Below are 21,415 nucleotides of genomic sequence, written 5' to 3'. Positions count from 1 at the left end.
TAAGGCTGGAGGATGAGAGGCCTGAGAATCTGGGAATCACCAAGATCCTATCGGAGGCGATCACCGACCGTGTTGTGCCATTAAAATAAATGTTATGAAGACGGAAACCATTTGCCAAAGATTTCACAACAGACCCACGGAAGTGAAAGTAAATGATTAAAAAATGTAGGTCTCGGAGTTCCCTTCAAATTGTGATATTTCACCTTCTATTTACAGAGGTAAAAGGACACAGGAGAAAAGTTAATGTTTAAGCACTTTTATATTTGCATCCCTCTTTTTAGCAGAGGAAACCATTTTGGTAGTGCCTGTGTGAGTCATCCACAATGATTTCTCTGGGGCTCTTCTTGTTCTCGAGTTTTCTCTGCCATGTTGCTACTGCAGGACGGAGTAAGTAGTCTTTGCTTTTGCAAATATAATTAATATATCCAACCCCCTAGTACATGACAGGGATCAATGATGATCATTAAAATTCTTTCTAGTGCGGCTGCTGGGGAGTCTGGATTGATAACGATTCTCCAATATTGCCATGCTTAAAGCTCCTCCCTAAGATAGTCAGCCAGTTGAAGCCTCGATGTACCGACCTATAAGATGGGGATAACTATTGTACCCTTCAAAGGGTTGTTGAGATTAGATGAGATATTGCATATGTGAAATATTTGGTACAGAACATGGCATAGTTACTATTGGCAGCATTAAATAGTTTTTTTTTCATTTTTGGGCTAGCTGAGCTTAAAAATGAAAATATAGATTTCTTTTTTAAATTTTATTTAAAATCAATTAATTAACATATAGTGTATTATTAGCTCCAGGTAGAGTTCAGTGATTGGTCAGTTGCATAAAACACCCAGTGCTCATTATAATATCAAGTGCCTCCTTATGCCCATCACCCGGTTACCCCATCCCCCTACCCCACTCTCCTCCAGCAACCCTGTTTGTTTCATATGATTAAGAGTCCCTTATGGTTTATCTTCCTCTCTGGTTTTGTCTTATTTTAGGGAAAAATATAGATTTCTTAACTCACCACTTTTTGCTCTATTTCAGCCTGTCCCAAACCAGATGATGTACCATTTGCCACTGTTGTTCCATTAAAAACATTCTATGACCCAGGAGAGCAGATAGTATACTCCTGTCGTCCGGGCTACACGGCCCGGAATGGGATCAGGCGGTTCACCTGCCCTCTCACAGGACTTTGGCCCGCCAACTCCCTGAGATGCACACGTAAGTTAGTGCCTTCTCTCACATGCTCTCCTCTCACTGGGATCCTGGACACTTGGGGGATAAGCCACTTTGTCATGCTGGGGGCACAGAGGGCCGGCAGAGCCACAGAGTGGAGGGCTGTGAAGAAACAAGAGGGCCCGGGGTGGGGTGTTCATGGGAGGGCAGAGCAGAGGTGAGGGGTGCTATTTAGAGAGGAGGAGGTGAGCATAGCCTGGAATGAGGAGAGATGTGGAAAAGAGATCTGCTACGATAAAAGAGAGAGAAACATTGCAGAAGTAAAAAAGACGTACAGATACACTGAAATTTAGACAGATACCAAAGAGACCCTTGAAAAAGTAAAACACGAGGAATCATCATATCTTTGGACTTAGCCTCAAAATGAAAGCAGATTTAATAGAATCATCACATGATAATTTATAATATATACAATTATATGAATTATATATGATTATACAACCATAATTTATAATAAATTATAATAATATATATAATATAAAAACTGAAGTATAAATTTATTGCCATCATCTTATGGTAGATGGGTGCTTTTCTTTAGTTCTCAGGACATGGTTCCGTGATATCATGCCAACATTACTTTTTATAGTCAGATATGGAGCGATCAACCCAATAGAATTTCTGGCAATTTTATGTAGAAGTTACTATAGGGGTCTATGGGAGCTCTGGTTATTTTGATCCTATGAACATGACCTTTGTGCAAATCATATATTTCATACAAGCGATTTTAGTATGCTTTTTGGCTCAAAACAGACTAAACATGATTTTTAATGAAAAACAGCCATGCCATCATAAGGGAAAAGTTTTCTTTAAATCGGTCATAGCTCTGGAATACTAACAATTTCATTGTTTCAAGTTACTTTTCATGTGTGTATTTTTGCATCATTGCAGAGAGTAGGTACCATTTTGTATTTTTCCATATTCACCAGCATAGCATAAATATTGACTATATCTCCATAGGCTTCATAATTCACATTTTATTGGCTGTGTAAGAATTCAACTGTTGATTTACCATAATCAATCAAAACAATCACCTGATGGTAAACATTTAGGCTATCCAGTTTTTGTTATTAGAGCTAACAGGGCGATGAGCCCCTTTGTGCATATATCATTTGACTAATTTTGAGTTATTTTCTTAGAATACTTAACAGTAGTGTTATTGAATCAAAGAATAGAAACGAGTTTATATGTTTTCACTTTATTTTTTTTAATTCTTTTTTTTTTTAAGATTTTATTTATTTATGTGACAGCGAGAGAGGGAACACAGCAGGGGGAGTGGGAGAGGAAGAAGCAGGCTCACAGCGGAGGAGCCCGATGTGGGACTCGATCCCGGCACGCCCGGGATCACGCCCGGAGCTGAAGGCAGACGCTTTAACGACTGCGCTACCCAGGCGCCCCTTTATGTTTTTACTTTAATGAAAAATTCTATAAATTGAAATTTACCTTTCCATCTTTATTTTTGAAAATTTTTAATTTATTATTATTCTTTTCTTCTATCTTTAAATTACAGCCAAAATATGTCCTTTTGCTGGAATCTTAGAAAATGGAGCTGTACGCTACACAACTTTTGAATATCCCAACACGATCCATTTTGCTTGTAACACCGGGTGAGGACTTCGAGCTACCAGAGGCAGGACATTTCTGGGCCCTTTAAGCCAAACATCAAGACATATTTTATTTTTAGCCTTCAGTGGTGTTGGGGTGGGGTCGGGGGTGGAGACCATAACAACTAGTGGGATATGAAGTTGCTGCTGTGTCAAACTTTCCTTCTCCTAGTTAATTACTTAACCGTGGAGGTACATGGGAACAATGAGAACTGCATGGTAATTCTTTATCATCTCTGGGACAAATCTTGACATGAAGGTTGAAATACCTTAGGAATTGGACTTGGGCTTTAGATATGAACCTAATTTGCTTGACTGACCTGGGGGTCTCCAGAAGGGAGTTCTCTGGGGAAGGTTGGGCATGTGATGGTGTAGAACATAGTTCTGTTGGTCCTCATGTGACACAGGACAGCATCCCCAGCAAGAAAGCGCATACGGTCCGTCATATAGATAATCTCCCTTAGGAGCAAAGGCGCTGCCAGTGACACGGTCAATAACGTGTCGGCTGTACCTTAGGGCAAAATTTTCCTGAGGATCCTTGTTTGGGATTGGGAATTAAGAAATACTATGTGTGAAAAAGAAATGGATTCCTTCCATCTGAAACACTAATTAACTTGTGGGTCTGATGGCAAAGGACCTTGAAACAGTTGGCTTCGACGAGACCGTGTTATATTTTCAATGGAAATATACTGCATTGTTTTTACCCATTTGTGTCAGCAGAGTGAATAGTTTCAGGAAATGAACAGTAGCCATGACTCAGTTTGATTCACTTCTGTGCCCTTGGAAGAAGAGATAGTTCTTTGCTCCATGTTGAGAAGCAGTGAATTTGGTCTGCTGATTGGAAAAGAGGGGTTGGGGGGTTTGGCTTCTATGCCTCCAGCTATGGAAACTTCTCGTTCTTCCGTGAGTCCCCTGCAGCCCTGGGCTGGGAGATATGAGGAGCCTTAAGTGAGTGTGGAGCTCCCCAGGAAAGCAGCATTACAAAATAGGGGAAAAACTTGAATGTGAGACAATGCTCAGTGGAGAAGACATTTGAGACGCCATTGATGGATTATGCTACTGCTTGATGGGTTACATTTTCCTTTTGCAGGTTTTATCTGAATGGAAGTAGTTCTGCTCAATGCACCGAGGAAGGAAAATGGAGTGTTGACATTCCTGTTTGTATTCGTGAGTCTGCGGGTCCCCAGTTATGGGGAGAGTGATGAGCTGGTTTGCCTGGGACTTTGCTGGTCTTAACACTGTACATTCCAGGGCCTGGAAATCCCTCAGTCCTGACTCCATGGGAGGGTGGCTCACCCTTCTGGGGAGTGTACATCCTGGTATCTGGGAGGATGCAACAACCCTTTTGGAAGGACAGAAGGGAAGCATTCGACTCGTGAACACATTTGTATCCTCCACATGGTGGAATCAGTGATATCTGGGCTTGTTCATGCCATCACTCTCACACTTTTTGGGGGGGCTTGGCTACGTGTGGCATTGGTTCAATCGGGGACTGCCATCATTTGACTAGAACTGGAAACAGTGAGATCAAACACCTCCCTCCTGCTCTGGGACCTCGTTCATGCATTTATACATTCACCCATGTATGTATTCCATAAATGGGTACTGAGGACCTAATGTGTACCATATCCTGTTCTCAGGCTCTATGGCCGAAGGCCACTTTGGTCTGCCCTCAGCAAGTGTGTCTAGTGATAAGGGACACAAGCAAGTAACCTTCACAATGAGCTTAGACTCCATCAAAGGGCCTTGCCTCCTAGGAGTGGAGTGGGATTGCTTCAAAAAACACTGCTGCTGGCTTATTCCAGGGACCCTCAGCCACGCAGTGAGGGGCGGCTCTGGGCATTGCCGATACGGGGAGGGATGCTCTGATTGTGATTCATGGGCGTCCAGTCTTGGACCAGGAGGCCCAGGCATTACAATCATGTTACAGTTCTTTAACATTTCAGTGAGGTCTATCTTAGCAAGAGCCGGTGAAAAAGTCAAGCAATTTCAAATCAATGATCATTTAAGAAAAGCTGAACTACCAAAACAAAAGTTTTTTAAGGCTAAATTAGAGTTCTTCACTCCGTAGTAAAAATCACCACGGTTCCTATAGTTTCCCTTGGAAGCAGATTGATGTCAATTACGTAAAGTCACTTTTGCTTCTTGGTTACAAAACAGAAAATCTGCTTTAGCTTCCGTCTAATCTAAATCAATGCTTCTCATACTTTAATGTACGTGTGAATCCCCTGGGCATCTCGTTAAGATGCAGATTCTGATCCATGGGCCTGGGGTGGGGTCTGAGCTGCTGCCTTTCTAGTAAGCTCCCAGGCGAGGCCCCTGCCACGGGCTCATGGATCCCACGTGGAGTAGCAAGGATCTAACTAATTCAGATTAAATCACATTCTGGTCTGCACTCACCTCCTTTACATTAGTATAACTCTCCCTGGACTTACTGAAACCTCATATTAGTCAGGTCAGGATGACAACCCCGGCCGTGTCTCCACGTAAAGCTACTTGCATAAACTCCACGCACACAGGGTACAGAAGCGGGAGATGTTCAATGGGCACAAACAAATGTAAGCCAGCAGTGGAATGGAGATGTCACAGATGACTTTGTACCAAATGCTATCGTGAGCAGTTATGGCAGGATGGCCCTCCACCGCCTCTGACTTCCAGAAACATCTTCCGAGGTAGCATTTGGATCACAGACTGATGGAGACCTATGCATTGTGTCATTGTAACGGGCAAATTCATGGTGACAAGACTTAGACTTACTTCGTCAGTCTTTTCACTGGTTCAGACATCTGGTTTTCAGATCATATTTTCTTCCAGGACTTCTATCCGTGACTGTTTTTATCCTGGCATTTGATCCAATTTTGCATTTTCTCAAGTTAATCTTTGTGCTGGTTTTTTTTTCCTTTCTGGAAAGAGTAACTTTCAAGACTCAACTGTTTCATAAACGTGATTGTTCTTTCTTTTTCCAGCCGTAACCTGCCCTCCACCATCCGTACCTAAGTTTGCAACGCTTAATGATTTTAAGTCATTGACTAAAAACCACTCCCTCTATGGAAAAAAGGCTGTCTTCGAATGTCTGCCACACTACGCCATGTTTGGCAATGATACAATCACCTGCACAGAACACGGAAATTGGACTAAATTACCAGAATGCAAAGGTAGGTGCAAGGACAAGACAAAACTATTACGACAGTGTAGAATCCCATTTTTGAGAAGTATGGAAAATTCCACTCTCATTGAGTGTCTCCAGTGGCCTTGTTCAACAAATGTTTATTGGCATCTACCATGTGCCAGGCAGTGTGCTGGGTGTTGGGGTCACCAGATGAATGAGGCCTGGCTTCTGACCTCAGAAAAATTATATATAACGTGATGAACTGTTTGGAGCTGCCCGGGAGAGCTTCCCAGAAGAGGAGAAGTGGAGAATGAGGGGAAGGCATGAAAAGTCAGGGAGGCACGAGAGAACAGAGTGTGTGCACGGACAGTCGAATATGGTGGTGAGATTGGTGGGGAGAAGCTAGGATTAAATTGGGGCATCCTAGGAGATGAGGGTGAAAAACTGGGCTATAGTCAGACTGTCCCACGCTTTTATAGTCTACCTAAATTTAAGAATCACAAGAATATTTGACTTTAAAATATGAAAATTCTTCCTCTTCGATTAATTTTTATTTTTTAGAGAGAGAGAGCATGCATGTGCTTGTGGGGTGGGGAGGGGTAGGTGGAGGGGGAGAGGGAGAGAATCTTAAGCAGGTTCCATGCCCAGCACAGAGTCTAACACCAGGCTCAATCCCACGACCCTGAGATCACGACCTGAGCTGAAATCAAGAGTCAGGCGCTTAACCAACTGAGCCACCCAGGTGCCCCCTTCCTCTTTTAATTTGACCTATCATTGTTATCTTTAACTTTGTCAACTGCCAGACGAGTAGACAAATTACAGACTTTATCGTGCACACAAGCAGTTATACCGACTGCTACTTTCTCCTGTGGTAGATATTGCGATACCTCTTGAGGGATTCAGAGCATAAGTGCTTTTTAGCATGGGGAAACTACCAATACCAATACCTAGCACCTTCTGTGGGACTTAAACTCTGGGCCAGGTACTGGTCTCTTGCACTATATGTGTCATCTCACCTCATTTAATTCTCTCAAGTCCTAAGCAGCAGCTGCTTTCCCCCCCCCAACCTTTCACCTAGAGATATCAACCGTCAACATGTGACTTTCTCTGTCTCTCTCTCTTTCCATAGACAGACGCTTTTTCTTCCTGAACCATCTGAAAATAAGTTGTACACATCATGACACTTACCCATAAACATTCAGCGTGAACGTCCTAAGAACAAGAACATTGTCACTGTAGGCAAGACAGTTAATGTGCTTTGAATTATAATAATAATGATTTAAACTATTATAATAATATAAACAATTAACAATATTTATTTCATGTGGAAATTTCCCCTCAATTGACCTGAAAGTGTTCTTTATACATGTGTTTTGTTTTACATGGGATTTCGTCAAGAATCCCACATCTGGTTTAGTTGTCATGGCTCCATAGTCTCCTTTGGTCAAGAATGATCCCCTGCGGGGCGCCTGGGTGGCTCAATCTGTGAAGCGGCTGCCTTCAGCTCAGGTCATGATCCCAGGGTCCTGGGATCGAGCTTGCTGTCAGGCTCCCTACTTGGCTGGGAGTCGACTTCTCCCTCCCCCGCTGCCCCTCCCCCTGCTCATGCTTGTTCTCTCTGTCTCTGTCTCTCTCTCAAATAAATAAATAAATAAATAAATATAGTCTTTAAAAAAAAAAAGAAGAATGATCCACTGCCTTTTTAGTTGTCTTTCCTTGACACTTTTATTTTGATTGATTGAGAGAGAGAGAGAGAGAGAGAGAGCATGTGCGAGGGCCAGGGGGGACGGGCAGAGGGAGAAGGAGAGAGAGAACGCCGAGCAGACTCCATGTCCAGGGTGGAGCCCAACCTGGGGCCCAGTCTCTCAACCCTGAGATCCCAACCTGAGCCGAAATCAAGAGTCAGATGCTTAGGGGTGCCTGGGTGGCTCAGTCAGTTAAGAATCTGTCTTTGGCTCAGGTCATGATCCCAGGGTTCTGGGGTCGAGCCCCACATTGGGTTCCCTGCTCAGTAAGGACCCTGCTTCTCCCTCTGCCTGTTGCTTCCCCTGCTTGTGCTCTCACTCTTTGTGTCAAATAAATAAAATCTAAAAAAAAAAAAGTCAGATGCTTAACTAACAGAGCCACCCAGGCGCCCCTCCTTGACATTTTTAAAGAATACAGGCTATTGGTCTTGTAGAATGTTCCATAATCTGAATCTAGGTGATGGTTTAGTTGTGATTAGATTCAAGCTAAATAATTTTGTTAAGAATCCATTCCATCCCATCAGGAGGCATCACTGGTCATGCTTCGTTTGATCCCTTGGCCCGGTGGGTGCTGTCAGATCTTCTCTTGGTAAAAGTGTCTTTTCCTCTTTGGAATTAGTAAGCAAATGGTGGGTGCTACTTTGAGACTGTGTGACTATCTACTCTCTAGTGGGCATTTTGGCATCTTCTGATGGTCCCCGACTTAGCCAATGATGACACTGGTAGTTGCGAACCGGTGACTTTCTATTTTTTCTTCTATATTTATGAGCTTGCATTCTTCTATAGAAAAATTTCTTTTCTTCCATGGACTATTTTAAAAATATTATTATAGACTCATAGATTTAGGGTCAGGAAGCAACATCATGCTTCTCCTTCATATTTCATTCTGGCTTCTCGTATAGATTAAAGACATTCATAAGAATTAGATTTAACACCTGAAATCCAATAATGCTGTGCTAGTGCATGGAGGGAGCCTTTGTGTTTTAATTTCATGGTTTGTTGATTAAAAGAGACAGAATTTTTTTTTCTTCTTTCAAACCCACCATTTTAGACTGCTTGGAGACGAAATTTGGAATAAATAATGCCTTGTGATTGATTGAGAGCCCAAAGAACTTGGTAACTCATTGATTTACTTTCAAAGTATTGTTGTTTCTTTTTTAATACCTAGGGTCCTGTGAGCATAAGAAGAGGGGGACAGAATTAAGCACCTAGTTTCCTAGAAATTGTACTTCAGCTACAGAAACACCCAATGGTTCAATGGGGTCATGGAGACTGGAACGTAAATATTTCATAACTATGGGACGATACTACTATTTATACTAATATGTCTTATTGAATACATTTTTTAGAAGTAAAATGCCCATTCCCATCCAGACCAGACAATGGGTTTGTGAACTATCCTGCAAAACAAACACTTTATTACAAGGATAAAGCCACATATGGTTGCCATGATACATATGGCTTGGATGGCCCAGAAGAAGTAGAATGTAACAAATTTGGAAACTGGTCTGCACAACCAAGTTGTAAAGGTATGAAATATACGGGTGAGGTCTTAATACATCCCTGAATTTATCCAGTGGGTTACCCTTACTTGCCATTTTCTTGTTCCAATCATTTTCCACTTGCTGCTCAGACTTGCTTCACAGTTATTCGTATGTGAAGGACTTTAGGACTCACATGTCCACGGGGGAGCTTCGTGCTTAGCAAGCTTGTTTGAGATGGATTGTAGGAAATAAACAGATCCTTCGTAAGCATTGATGATATGGTGGAAGATAGTGTGGGTTTCCTATACTTGTTTTCCTGTGAGCGTCCTTTTCTGCTATATTCTGGTCTGGACTCTTCTTGTTGTTGCAAAAACCAACCACATATTCAAGCTAGTTCAAGGAAATAGGGGTTTATCATAAACCGGCAAATCACAATAGGTGATTGTATGGACATTGAAGATGAGGAAATGAAATACAACTGGTCCTCCTGCAGATCTGAACCAAAAGCCAGTCCCTTTTGTATCTCTTTCCATATCTCAGTGGCCTCATGGTCTCTCTCATCTTCATGTTTCCCCGCTCACTCACCTCGAACCCGGCTTGACTCTACATCAGGACCTCTCAAGCAAAGGACTCATCACTAACTGGCATCTTTTCCTGGAAACACTGGTTCATTTTGAGTTCGGTGTCTATCCTTGATCCGGGGTCATGCTTATGCAAAGAACGATAACCTAGCACTATATTTCTGCTCAGGTTGCTACAGGGCTGGGCCGTTTAAGCAGAAAAGGAAATTAGGCATAGCAAGCAAAATGATGTATAGTGTCTTAGGTTGGGGTCCCCTGGACGCGGAGCCTGAGACAAGGATTCAAGTGCAGATGATTTATTCAGTGAGTGTCTCAGGAGAAAGTGAGGCAGGTAGGACCGAGTAGGGCACTGGCTCTCAAACTTCACTGTGCCCCAGGGTCACCTGGAGGGCTTATTTAAACACAGAGTTCCTGATTCAGTAGATCTGGGGCGGGACCTGAGAATTTGCATTTCTATCAAGTTCCGGAGTGAGGCTGCTGCTGCGGATCCAGGACTAAGTTTTGAACAAATAGGTGGTCTCAACTAGAATCTAGTTTCAATTTCATCCCCTTGGGAGCTCTGGACCATGAATTCTACCCTAGAGTTGATTCCACCAGAAGGCATGGCGACCTGCTTTTTGTATCCCCTTATCAATCAGTCATTGGCTACGGGCTGCTCCCTTCCCTGGCCCCGGTGTGGGAGCTGATTGGCTCCCAGAAGAGATGGCTCCCTAATGGCTGAGAGCAACTTTTCAGAGAAAGGAGCATTTGTGAGCTTTTATCAGCCAACGGTCCCAGTAGCTGGTGGATGGCTACACCAGCTCAATAAATGGGATCTAAGTGGGGCAGTGGGGGTTTATATGAAATGGCGGTGTCTCGTAGAAGTTCTTTTTCACTGAAGACTAAAACCTGATGCTTCTGCCCTGACCCTCTTATGTGGCTGCTACAGGGGGAAAGGGCATCTTGGAAGCCATGACTAATGGTTCTATTGATAAAGAACAGCCATTAGCATTGACACTGACGTTACTCACTCTGGACATTCTTGGAATCTTCTTGTCTTGAGCGATGTGTTTCAGATGTACTCATCTGCTGATTCAAATGCTACATTGTCCTTAAGGAAGACTCACTGAACTCTTAAGTCTTGATAACAAATATTGTCTCTTTCAGCTTCTTGTAAATTATCTGTTAAAAAAGCTACTGTGCTATACCAAGGAGAGAGAGTAAAGCTTCAAGAAAAATTCAAGGATGGAATGCGGCATGGTGATAAAGTTTCTTTCTACTGCAAGAATAAGGAAAAGAAGTGTAGCTATACAGAGGACGCTCAGTGCATAGATGGCACCATTGAAATCCCCAAATGCTTCAAGGGTGAGTCTAACACTGGTACCTGTAACTAGGGTTTCCGCTTGCCCCTCACCATAGTAAGTACTCCAATCACATAATGATAATAAGAAGCCACATCAGTTTGGCCACTGGCTTTTTAAAAAAAATATTTTTACTTATTTATTTGAGAGAAAGAGAGAGCACAAGCATGAGCGGGAAGGAAGGACAGAGGGAGAGGGAGAAGCAGGTTCCCTGCTGAGTAGGGATTCAGATGTGGGGCTCCACCTAGGACCCCGGGGATCATGACCCGAGCCAAAGGTAGACACTTGACCGACTGAGCCACTCAGGCTCCCCTGGCCACCGGATTTTTAAAAAGAGAGGGGGAGCAGGAGAAACGAATGAGATGAAACAATAAACTGATTCATTTTCTCTACTTGCATTATCATTTTCCTTTCCAATTCTTTTCTGTAAAAGTCAGAGTTGCAGTTTTATTCAATGAATATTGAGATGAATTATGTCATCTTGTGTAATTCCAGATTAAGCTCAAATAAGAGTAATAATGTTGCATGGAATATTGAATAATAACAATATTTACTGCCTCTCAGTCCCAAATTATAGAGAACTCACCCCAATTATAAAGTAACTCATGGTAATGGTGATTGGTTTATAGATCTTCTAACGTTTTTTCCCTCTCTTCAGCAATTACTAGAGTTTGAAAAGTCTCCATTAGAGCAAAGTATTCATTAGAACCAAATATTTTCAGGAAGATGAGATTATGTTTGTAAGATAAAGATGTGTACAATGATCAGCATTTAGAACTGCCAACTTTTAAAATGTTCAGGTTTAGAGTTTAAGTATCTTCGTACTATGAAGGAAGAGTGAGCCAGACGTTGAAGCTTCTATTGGCTCTTAGCTTAGAAGTGTTCCAGGAGGGGGGCACCTGGGTAGCGCAGTCCTTAGGCATCTGCCTTCGGCTCAGGGCGTGATCCCAGAGTTCTGGGATCGAGCCCCACATCAGGCTCCTCCGCTGGGAGCCCGCTTCTTCCTCTCCTGCTCCCCTGCTGTGTTCCCTCTCTCTCTGGCTGTCTCTCTGTCAAAATAAATAAATAAAATCTAAAAAAAAAAAAAAAAAAAAGAAGTGTTCCAGGAGGTATGCCTGGGTGGCTCAGTGGGTTAAGTGTCTGCCTTTGGCTCAGGTCATGATCCCAAGGTCCTGGGATCGAGTCCCGCATCGGGCTTCTTGTTCAGCAGGGAGCCTGCTTCTCCCTCTGCCTGTCGTTCCCCCTGTTTGTGCTCTCTCTCTCTGACACATAAATAAATAAATAAATAAATAAATAAATAAAATCTTAAAAAAAAAAAAGTCTTCCAAGAATGTGGACAGCCCTATACTGGGCAGGCAGGTTAGAGAAAAGAGGGGTTTGAGAAGTGACCAGCTAGAGATGGAAAAAGGAGTGATAACTAGTAAATCATACCTACTCGATAGCTTTAATTATCAGAAGTATGCTCCATGCCACGGAGTATGTGCTCAAACAAGTTATAATAATCACTAATGATTAGAAATGCACTGGATAAATTGTTACTGTTCAAGATACAGCGGACCCTGGGCAGATGTGAAATACTGAAACTGACAGAGGACGTGTAGCCTCGTACAAATCAGTACAGAAAATGTTAGAAGAGGATAATTAAAAAAACAACCCAGAGTTCTGTTGATGTATTTCTTCAGGCTCTTGTCCCCGGCAGTCTTCAGACAGCACTGTTAGTGCATCAGAGAATAAATAAAAGGCTGATACGTTTTTTTTTTCCCCCTTTTAATCTTGACTGTCAGAATTATACAGAACCCTTTATTTTCCGTCTTGGAAATGAGTGCCTTATCATTTCCCTGATGTTTTCTCCTATCACTTAAACCTCACAGTCAACGGTTTTATTCATATAATTAAATTTTCCCACACGTTTGTAGAATGTATTTGATTTGACGTAGCTACTTAGCGAATTTAAGAAATGATCGTTTCTCTTAGGATCTTTGTCTTTTTCTTCCCAAACAGAACACAGCTCTCTGGCTTTCTGGAAAACCGATGCGTCAGATGTAAAGCCATGCTAAACTGGTTTTCAGATTCAAAATTAAATGCCACACTCGAATCAGTGTTTGTCCAAGGAACGTAGCAGAAGTGGAAAAATAAAGTGACTGAATTTATCCCCTCTGTCGCTGCAGCCTGATAGCTTACTTTTAGTTATGTTAGCTGGTTAAGAAACCCAAATCCTTGAAACATGGTCATTCCGTGGCTGTGGAATGGAAAGGTTACACAGTTATCCAGGCAACTCAGTTCCCCCCTCCCTTGTTCTACTTTCAGATGCTTTCGCCTCAACCGACTGCGCTATTTTTCATAGAATGCTCCAGAGAACCATCACACAAGCCCTCAGCTCTGCCTGGCAGTCTTACCATATTTCCCTAATGTGTGCACTCCGCTCCTCTCCAAGGTGGCTACTTCTCTTCTCAACCCTCCTCAAGTCACCTTCTCTCCCCTCACTCTCACCTGAGAACCTTGCTCCTGTTGCACCAAGAAAATAGAAAAGACCTTTTAAAAGACCTTCCCATGGGGCACCTGGGTGGCTCAGTTGGTTAAGAGGCTGACTCTTGATTGCAGTGCTGGTCATGATCTCAGGGTTGGGGGATCGAGCCACGGCGGGGAGTCTGCTGGAGATTCTCTCTCTTCCTCTCCCTCTGCTCCCCCCCACTTGTGCACTCTCTCTCTCTCTAAATAAATCTTTAAAAAAACAAACAAAATAAAATAAAAAAATCTTCCCATGACCAAAACTGTCAACTTACCAGTACCTGTAGAGATTCTCTGCCCTCTGTCTGGTGCAGTGGACGAACTCAGTTCCCATCTAAGGGCGAACCGTATGCACTGGATCCCATCTTCTCTCTCCTACTTAAGGGTTTTGCTCCTCCCACAAGTGAGTTTCCGTTTTTATTATTTTTCTTCCTATTGGACCATTTCTATCGGTGTACAAATATATGGTTATATTACCCTTTACAAAAACCCTTCCTGTTGCCTGACATCTTTTTTCAGCTACTACCCCATCTTTCACCCCCGTGTTTATTTTAATTTTTTGTTTTTATTTTATTTAATTTTAAGTTTTTAATTTTAATTTTTAATTATTTTTTATTTTATTTTTTAAAAAGATTTTATTTATTTATTTGACAGAGAGAGAGAGACAGCCAGTGAGAGAGGGAACACAAGCAGGGGGAGTGGGAGAGGAAGAAACAGGCTCCCAGCAGAGCAGGGAGCCCGAGGTAGGGCTCGATCCTAGGATCCCGGGATCATGTCCTGAGCCAAAAGCAGACGCTTAACGACTGAGCCGCCCAGGTGCCCCAATTTTTTATTTTTTATATTCCCTGTTTTTATAAAAGTACTGGAAAAAGCTGTTTCTCTTTGCCAGCTCTATAAATAGTACCCATCACTACTCTTGAAATTCGTCTCCCCAAATGTATTCCTTCACTAATGCTTTTTTGTTAGGATTTGATCTGCTTGCCCGGGGTTGGGGGCCAGATCTCTTCTCCAAGATGTTTCTCTGCTCCTCCTTTCCTTCCCTCCCAGGTGGTCATTCATTACCTAGCCCTAAAAAACAGTTTTACTTTTTCTTCCTCAATCCTTGCTTTCCATATTGTCTCTCCCTCTCTCTCTCTCTCTCTCTCTCTCTCTCTCTCTGGGTATTAGGGCTTGGGTTTGATCTCCCCTTTGTAAACCAAAAAGCCCTATTTGGGGATTTTGCTGAGCAAAAGAGCCATCCACTCTGGACTTCCTTCCTTAGCACAAAGCTTTAGACCCACTGTTTTCTGTAACGTGTTACCGATTATTTTTTAAAATGGACCTCCCAGGGCGCCTAGGTGCCTCAGTCAGTTGTGTCTGACTCTTGATTTCAGCTCAGGTCCTGATCTCAGGGTTATGAGATAGAGCCCTGTTCTGCACTTAGCACAAGTCTGCTGGAGATTCTTTCTTCCACTTTTTCTGTTCTTTCCCTCCCCTCTTTCTAAAAATAAATAAATAAACAAAATCTTAAAATAAAAAATAAAAAAATAAAATGGACCCTCCCTCCTCATCCCATGTAACAGGTCTAGGAATGGAAAGATACCCGTAAAAATTTTAGAGCATCTCCCCCTGCTCCAGACATGATTGCAAGGTTTGCTCCAGAAAAGAGAGAATATATTTTTCTATTATCCTCTTTTGTTGCAAATGCTTTCCTAATTAATTTTATTATTTCAAAATTTAAAAATACATAGAAAAAATTTTAAATTGCTCACTTTCCCTCAGCTCACTTAAACAGGGCTACAGAGCAGTGAAAATCAGTAATGATTTTCTTGGGGATCCCGTGAGTGGTTACTGGGGGCCTTTCTAATGTAGACCTGGGCTCCAAGGGCTTTTGCTCAATCAAGGAGGGCCTCTTAATAAAAACTTACAGTTAAGCCTTCCTGTTCTTTCACAAGGCCATTACCTACTTGGATCAACTAAGACATAATCCAGAATTTCTGAAGTCCTATAGTCCACCCAATGAAGGAACATACCCAATGGGGGATTATTTACTTAAGTATTTATTACCTATGACCTTTCTCAAGGGTATAACTGGTAGGATAAGGGGCCAATCAGAATGGATGGCGGTCCTGGACTGAGGTCTGGGTTGGGGAGTGGGAGCTGAAAGCCTCCTGATGTATCAGACATTACCCTTTAGTTAGACTGGTGAAAGCAGGGCAGGAGGTCTTATGGAGACCTAAGAGCTGTTGGCCTCGTGGTTGGTACTCAAGCTTTTGGACAACAGCTGTCTATCAATTGGTGTAAAAGCTTTTCAATATTTTTATACCCTGTATGCCCTGCCACACCTGCTTTCAAGAAAGATTTGGGATATTTCGATGTTGAAAGGACATAAACAACATAAAAATAAACCACACACGTCAAACAAAACAAGAACACATATTGTATGTTTAAAATTGTTATACCATTTATTTTTTAAAGCTTTATTATATTTTTAGAGCAGTTTTAGGTTTACAACAAAATTGAGAGGAAAGTACAGAGATTTCACATATACCGCCCACCCTCACACACGCAGAGCCTAGCCATTATCAACATCACTTACCAAAGTGGTACATTTTTAGCCAAAGATAGACCTACACGGACACATCACCCCAAGTTTCCCTTAGGGTTTACTCTTGGTGCTGTCTATTCTATGGATTTGGACAAAAGTATAATGACATGTATCCATTGTAGAGAGTATTTTCACTGCCCTAAAAATCCTCTGTGCTCTGCAGGACATCTTCGTTACTTCCAGGTTTTAGCGTTTATGAATAAAGCTGCTATCATGATCTGTGTGCAGATTTTTGTGGGAATATAAGTTTTCAGCTTTTGGGTAAATACCAAGGAGCCCGATTGCTGGATCATATGGTAAGAATATGTTTGTTTGTTTGTTGTTATCGAGATGTAATTGACATATAACATTGCATTAATTTCACATTCAACATAATGATTTGAGACATACATATATTATGAAGTGATCACCACAATAAGTATAGTTACCATCCGTCACCACACAGTTACAGATTTTTTTTCTCGCGGTGAGAACTTTTAAGATCTGCTCTCTTAGCAACTTTCAAATATATTATACCGTGCAGTATCATTAGCTAGAGTCACCATGCTGTACATTACATCCCCAGGACTGAGTTTATTTTACAGCCGGAAGTGTGTATTGTATTACTGGAAGTAAGTTTTGGCCACCTTTGCCTGTTTCACCGAGACTGCCTTTAGTTCCGTAAGGAACCACTGAGCTGCCTTTCCAAAGTGGCTGCACCGTTTTGCTCGCTCACCGGGAATGAATGAGAAGTCCCATTGCTCCATGTCCTTGTCGGCATTTGATGTGGACAGTGTTCTGGAATTTGGTCATTCTAATGGGTGTGTCATGGTATCTCATTGTTTTAATTTGCATTTCCTGATGATATATGATGTGGAACATCTTTTCATATGCTTATTTGCCATCCATCTATGGTCTATTAAAACCATTGGCCCATTTTTTTTAATCGGGTTGCTTATTGTTAAGTCTCAGCAGTTCTTTGTATATTTTGGATAACAATCTTCCATCAGATACATTGTTTGCAAATATTTTCTCCCAGTCTGTGGCTTGTCTTCTCATTCTTTTTGATAGTCTCTCTCACAGAGCAGATTTTAATGAAGTCCAGCTTACCAGTGATTTATTCCATGGATCGTGTCTTTGGTATTGTATCTAAAAAAGGTGTTGCATACCCAAGATCATCTGGATTTGCTCGTATGTTATCTTCTAGGAGTTTTACAGTTTTCCATTTTACGTTAAGGTCTATGATCTATTTTAAGTTAATTTTTTTGATGGATGTAAGGTCTGTGTTCTAGATTAATCTTCTTGCATATGGATGTCCAGTTGTTCCAGCACCATTTATGGAAAAGACTGTCTTTGCTCCTTTGAATTGCTTTTTCTTCTTTATCAAAGATCAGTGGACTGTATTCGTAGTGGTCTATTTCTGGGCTCTCTGTTCTGTTCCATTGATCTATTTGTCTATTACTTTGCTAATACCACACTCTCTTGATAACTATAGCCTCTATGTCTGCTGTTTGGTAACATCAGGTGTTCCCAGTGCCAAAGTTTCCTGAGCCCAGCTCTCCTATTTTAAGCCTACAGTACCTCTCTACCTAGTATCCCCTCAACCTGCTCCATAAAGAAGCTCCTAGAACATGGTAGGTTTGTTGAGGATGGCATTTTGCATCATTTTGTTCATTGGAAGGCATTTCAGGCTGCTGGATAGGCTTGGATCCTGAAAAATCAATCAGAGTAGACTTTGAAGCTTAGGCCATAGTACTGAGTCCTCTAATTTAATGATATTTTCATAGAAAGAGAAATCTGCTACTTTTGGCAATCTGAAGAGGCAATTTGGATTAGAGGGCCCCATCAGTAGAAACTGCCCAATTGCAGCCCTCTATTTCATGATTATGTGGTCCATTTAGTAACATAGGTAGATTCTCTTTCCCAAATGTTTTTCTTCTCAAAAGCTTAGGTCATCAGGTTGCCCAGCATTAAAACGCAACTATCCCCTTCTTAGGAGGTGTGCGGTGATCTCCCCTGCCAGCTGACAGACCAGGAAGTACTTCCCTCCTCTTCCCACAGGCAGTCAGATGGAGAAATAGTGAAACTGTGGCTAAGGAGTGACTCAGGTAAATGAGTTTATCATCCTATATTTTAGCACGGCTGAATTCATCTTCCCATGTTATGTGATAGTAATTAACTAGCAACTGCAGACCCAAACGATGCTATAAGCTACATATGGCCAAGGACTTCTTTCAAAATGAGGACATCCCCAGCTGTGCCTCCCCAAAACCAGCTTTCTTCTCTTGGATTATGGCTGATTAGGCTTCTACATGCAGCGGTGTGCATGTTTTAGCTTTCCTCTCACGCTGTCCTATATATCTGCAAGAGGTTTAGAGTATAAAAATGAATTCTTTTATTTCTAAGGCATTGATCATTCTTTCAATATATAGGGTCTCATTTTTGAGGCCCCAAACTCAATAACAGATATTCACCAGTGAAATTTCCCATCTACCCAGAGGATCCTTCCCCACCTTAACCTCTAAGTGAAAGATCATAAAGATACGAGAAATAGAGAAAGAAAAGAAAATCGCCTGGGATGTGCGCAAGTGTGTGTGTGAATGTGCGATGTATGTGTATGTGTGTGAATGTGAGATGTAGGGGTTGATATGAACGTGTGAGTGTGTGTGCGAATATGCAACGTATGCTTGTACATGAATGTGTGGGTGTGTGAGAGAAATACTTCTTTGTGGGCGAATGCCGCCTCCTAGTGGCACCTATTACTTTTAAAAGTGCTTGCAAAAACAGGTGGGAGTGAAAAGGTACCCAAGTCTCCTGTGTCAAGCATCAAGCAATTTTCCATATATCTCGCCATTGTTGACTTTATTTTCCCAATTATGCCATCCAGAAGGTAAAGAAACTCAGGCTCGGGGAGGTGATGTCACTTCATTTACCTGAGTCACAAAGCTAGTGACAGTTATCCAAACTTCAGAACTGTCTTGACTACCATCCTTATGCTGCTAATTTAGCCGTGAATTTTCCTGGTGGCTTTGTCGAAATGGTTGCAATCTAAAGTTAGAATTTCACAGGCTAGGGAGGAGTGCTGAAACATTCGTGGAGAGATTTCTTTTTTTTTTTTTATTTTTATTTTTATTTTATTTTTTTTTTTAATGATTTTTTATTATATTATGTTAGTCACCATACAGTACATCCCCGGTTTCCGATGTAAGGCTCGATGATTCATTAGTTCTGTATAACACCCAGTGCACCATGCAATACGTGCCCTCCTTACTACCCATCACCGACCTATCCCATTCCCCCACCCCCCTCCCCTCTGAAGTCCTCAGTTTGTTTCTCATAGTCCATAGTCTCTCATGTTTCATTCCCCCTTCTGATTACCCCCCCTTTCTTTATCCCTTTCTTCCCCTACTGATCATCCTAGTTCTTATGTTCCATAGATGAGAGAAATCATATGATAGTTGTCTTTCTCTGCTTGACTTATTTCACTTAGCATTATCTCCTCCAGTGCTGTCCATGTTGTAGCAAATGTTGAGAACTCGTTCTTTCTGATAGCTGAGTAATATTCCATCGTATATATGGACCACAACTTCTTAATCCAGTCATCTGTTGAAGGGCATCTCGGCTCCTTCCACGATTTAGCTATTGTGGACATTGCTGCTATGAACATTGGGGCGCATATGGCCCTTCTCTTCACTACGTCTGTATCTTTGGGGTAAATACCCAGTAGTGCAATGGCTGGATCATAGGGTAGCTCAATTTTTAACTTTTTAAGGGACCTCCACACTGTTTTCCAGAGTGGCTGTACCAACTTGCATTCCCACCAACAATGTAGGAGGGATCCCCTTCGTGGAGAGATTTCTGTACAGGTGAGGCTCTGAAGTGCCCCAGCAGGTGGTTGCCAGTTTGTATGCACACTACCAAGGGCATATACATATCACCGAAGGGGAGAAGAGCCCGTTTCTCTCTGTGGATAGCTCCAGCATGGCCTGCCCAAGAGGGCAGAATACATAAAGCCACAGGGAGAGGGGTAGAATGGTGAGTGCAGCTTCGTTCCGGCATAAGAATGGAATCCAGCATCATTGTGTTAAAGGTAGCCTTTTCTTCAGTGGTGAAGAAAAAAAAATATGCCTCACAATTCTGTTCCTGCTCTGTTTATACTGCATCTATTTTTTTGTCTTACCATTTGTATTTTGTGACCTGTAAATAGGAAGTTCTGAATCATTTCCTATCCAATTTAAGGAATTTACTGGCTGCAGGATTATTTTGATATCTACCTCTAATGTGTTTACATAATAGTAATCGTTCTTGGTATTTATAAATTGCTTTCCATTTAGATAGCTCAGAGTCATTCATTTATTTCATTCTAATGATACAGAGTATCTTGATAATGCAAAATGGTGAATCAACTGAAATTTGATTAGTTAGAATATCAGCCCATGCTAAGTACTGTGTATAGAGCCATCGCTGGTTTTGAAACGATAAATCAAAATACGGAAGTTATGTACTTCATGTCAAATTCTAGAAAAATGGACGAAGGGATAAAGAGATCCTTTGCAAATGAATAAAAGGAAAAAACTAATAGAGATTTTTTTTAAAGATTTTTTATTTATTTATGTGACAGAGAGACAGCCAGCGAGAGAGGGAACACAGCAGGCGAGTGAGAGAGGAAGAAGCAGGCTCCCAGTGGAGGAGCCCGATGTGGGGCTCGATCCCGCAACGCCGGGATCACGCCCTGAGCCAAAGGCAGATGCTTTAACAACTGCGCTACCCAGGCGCCCCAAAACTAATAGAGATTTTAAAAAATATTTCAATATTTCTAATAGTGGAAAATTATATTAAAGAGGACTGTTTTTATATACAGTTAGCACAGATTAGGAAAATTATTAATGTGAGACAGCTATTCTCAGGGAACATTGAATAGGATTGCAAATTTTCAAAACACTCCTAGAAAGCAATTTGACAGTACTGATCAAAAGCCTTAATTTTTTATGTCCATAGGAATATCTTTTATGGAGATAACTGAAACTTCAACCAAGATGTACATATTAAAAGATATTTATTGTAATATTATTTATGAGTCAGAACTTGCTAATAACTTACATATCCGATCACAGGAGAATAATTAAGCAAATTTTGTTGCATCCAAATGATGGGACAATAGGTAGACAGTAGAATAATTACACACACACACACACATATATGATTTGAGGAAATAATGCGATTAATTAATAGTGGTTATTCTTTAGTG

At 41.6% G+C, this 21,415-nt stretch overlaps 1 protein-coding gene across 1 annotated transcript; it reads left to right on the top strand.

Annotated features, from left to right (window-relative positions):
- The first annotated feature begins 213 nt into the window (after positions 1–213).
- On the top strand, positions 214–13,243 carry APOH (apolipoprotein H). Its single transcript, XM_026512415.4, has 8 exons — positions 214–387; positions 1,042–1,218; positions 2,741–2,837; positions 3,925–4,001; positions 5,801–5,989; positions 9,038–9,217; positions 10,900–11,097; positions 13,095–13,243. Exons 1-8 carry the CDS (start codon positions 324–326, stop codon positions 13,148–13,150), a joined length of 1,038 nt encoding a protein of 345 aa, XP_026368200.1. The 5' UTR covers positions 214–323; the 3' UTR covers positions 13,151–13,243.
- The last annotated feature ends 8,172 nt before the right edge of the window (positions 13,244–21,415 follow it).

Source organism: Ursus arctos, unplaced genomic scaffold (genome assembly GCF_023065955.2).
Source record: "Ursus arctos isolate Adak ecotype North America unplaced genomic scaffold, UrsArc2.0 scaffold_24, whole genome shotgun sequence".
NCBI lineage: Eukaryota > Metazoa > Chordata > Mammalia > Carnivora > Ursidae > Ursus > Ursus arctos.
Note: the sequence above shows the minus strand (reverse complement) of the source record. Positions and strands in the feature narration are given on the sequence as shown.

What these genes read in the sequence shown, in the direction of transcription:
- APOH (XM_026512415.4), top strand. Translation starts at nt 324, where the DNA reads ATGATTTCTCTGGGGCTCTTCTTGTTCTCGAGTTTTCTCTGCCATGTT. An exon ending in CATTTTGCTTGTAACACCGG is followed by an intron (nt 2,838 to 3,924) that starts GTGAGGACTTCG and finishes TTCCTTTTGCAG; the next exon opens with GTTTTATCTGAATGGAAGTA. An exon ending in TAAATTACCAGAATGCAAAG is followed by an intron (nt 5,990 to 9,037) that starts GTAGGTGCAAGG and finishes TACATTTTTTAG; the next exon opens with AAGTAAAATGCCCATTCCCA.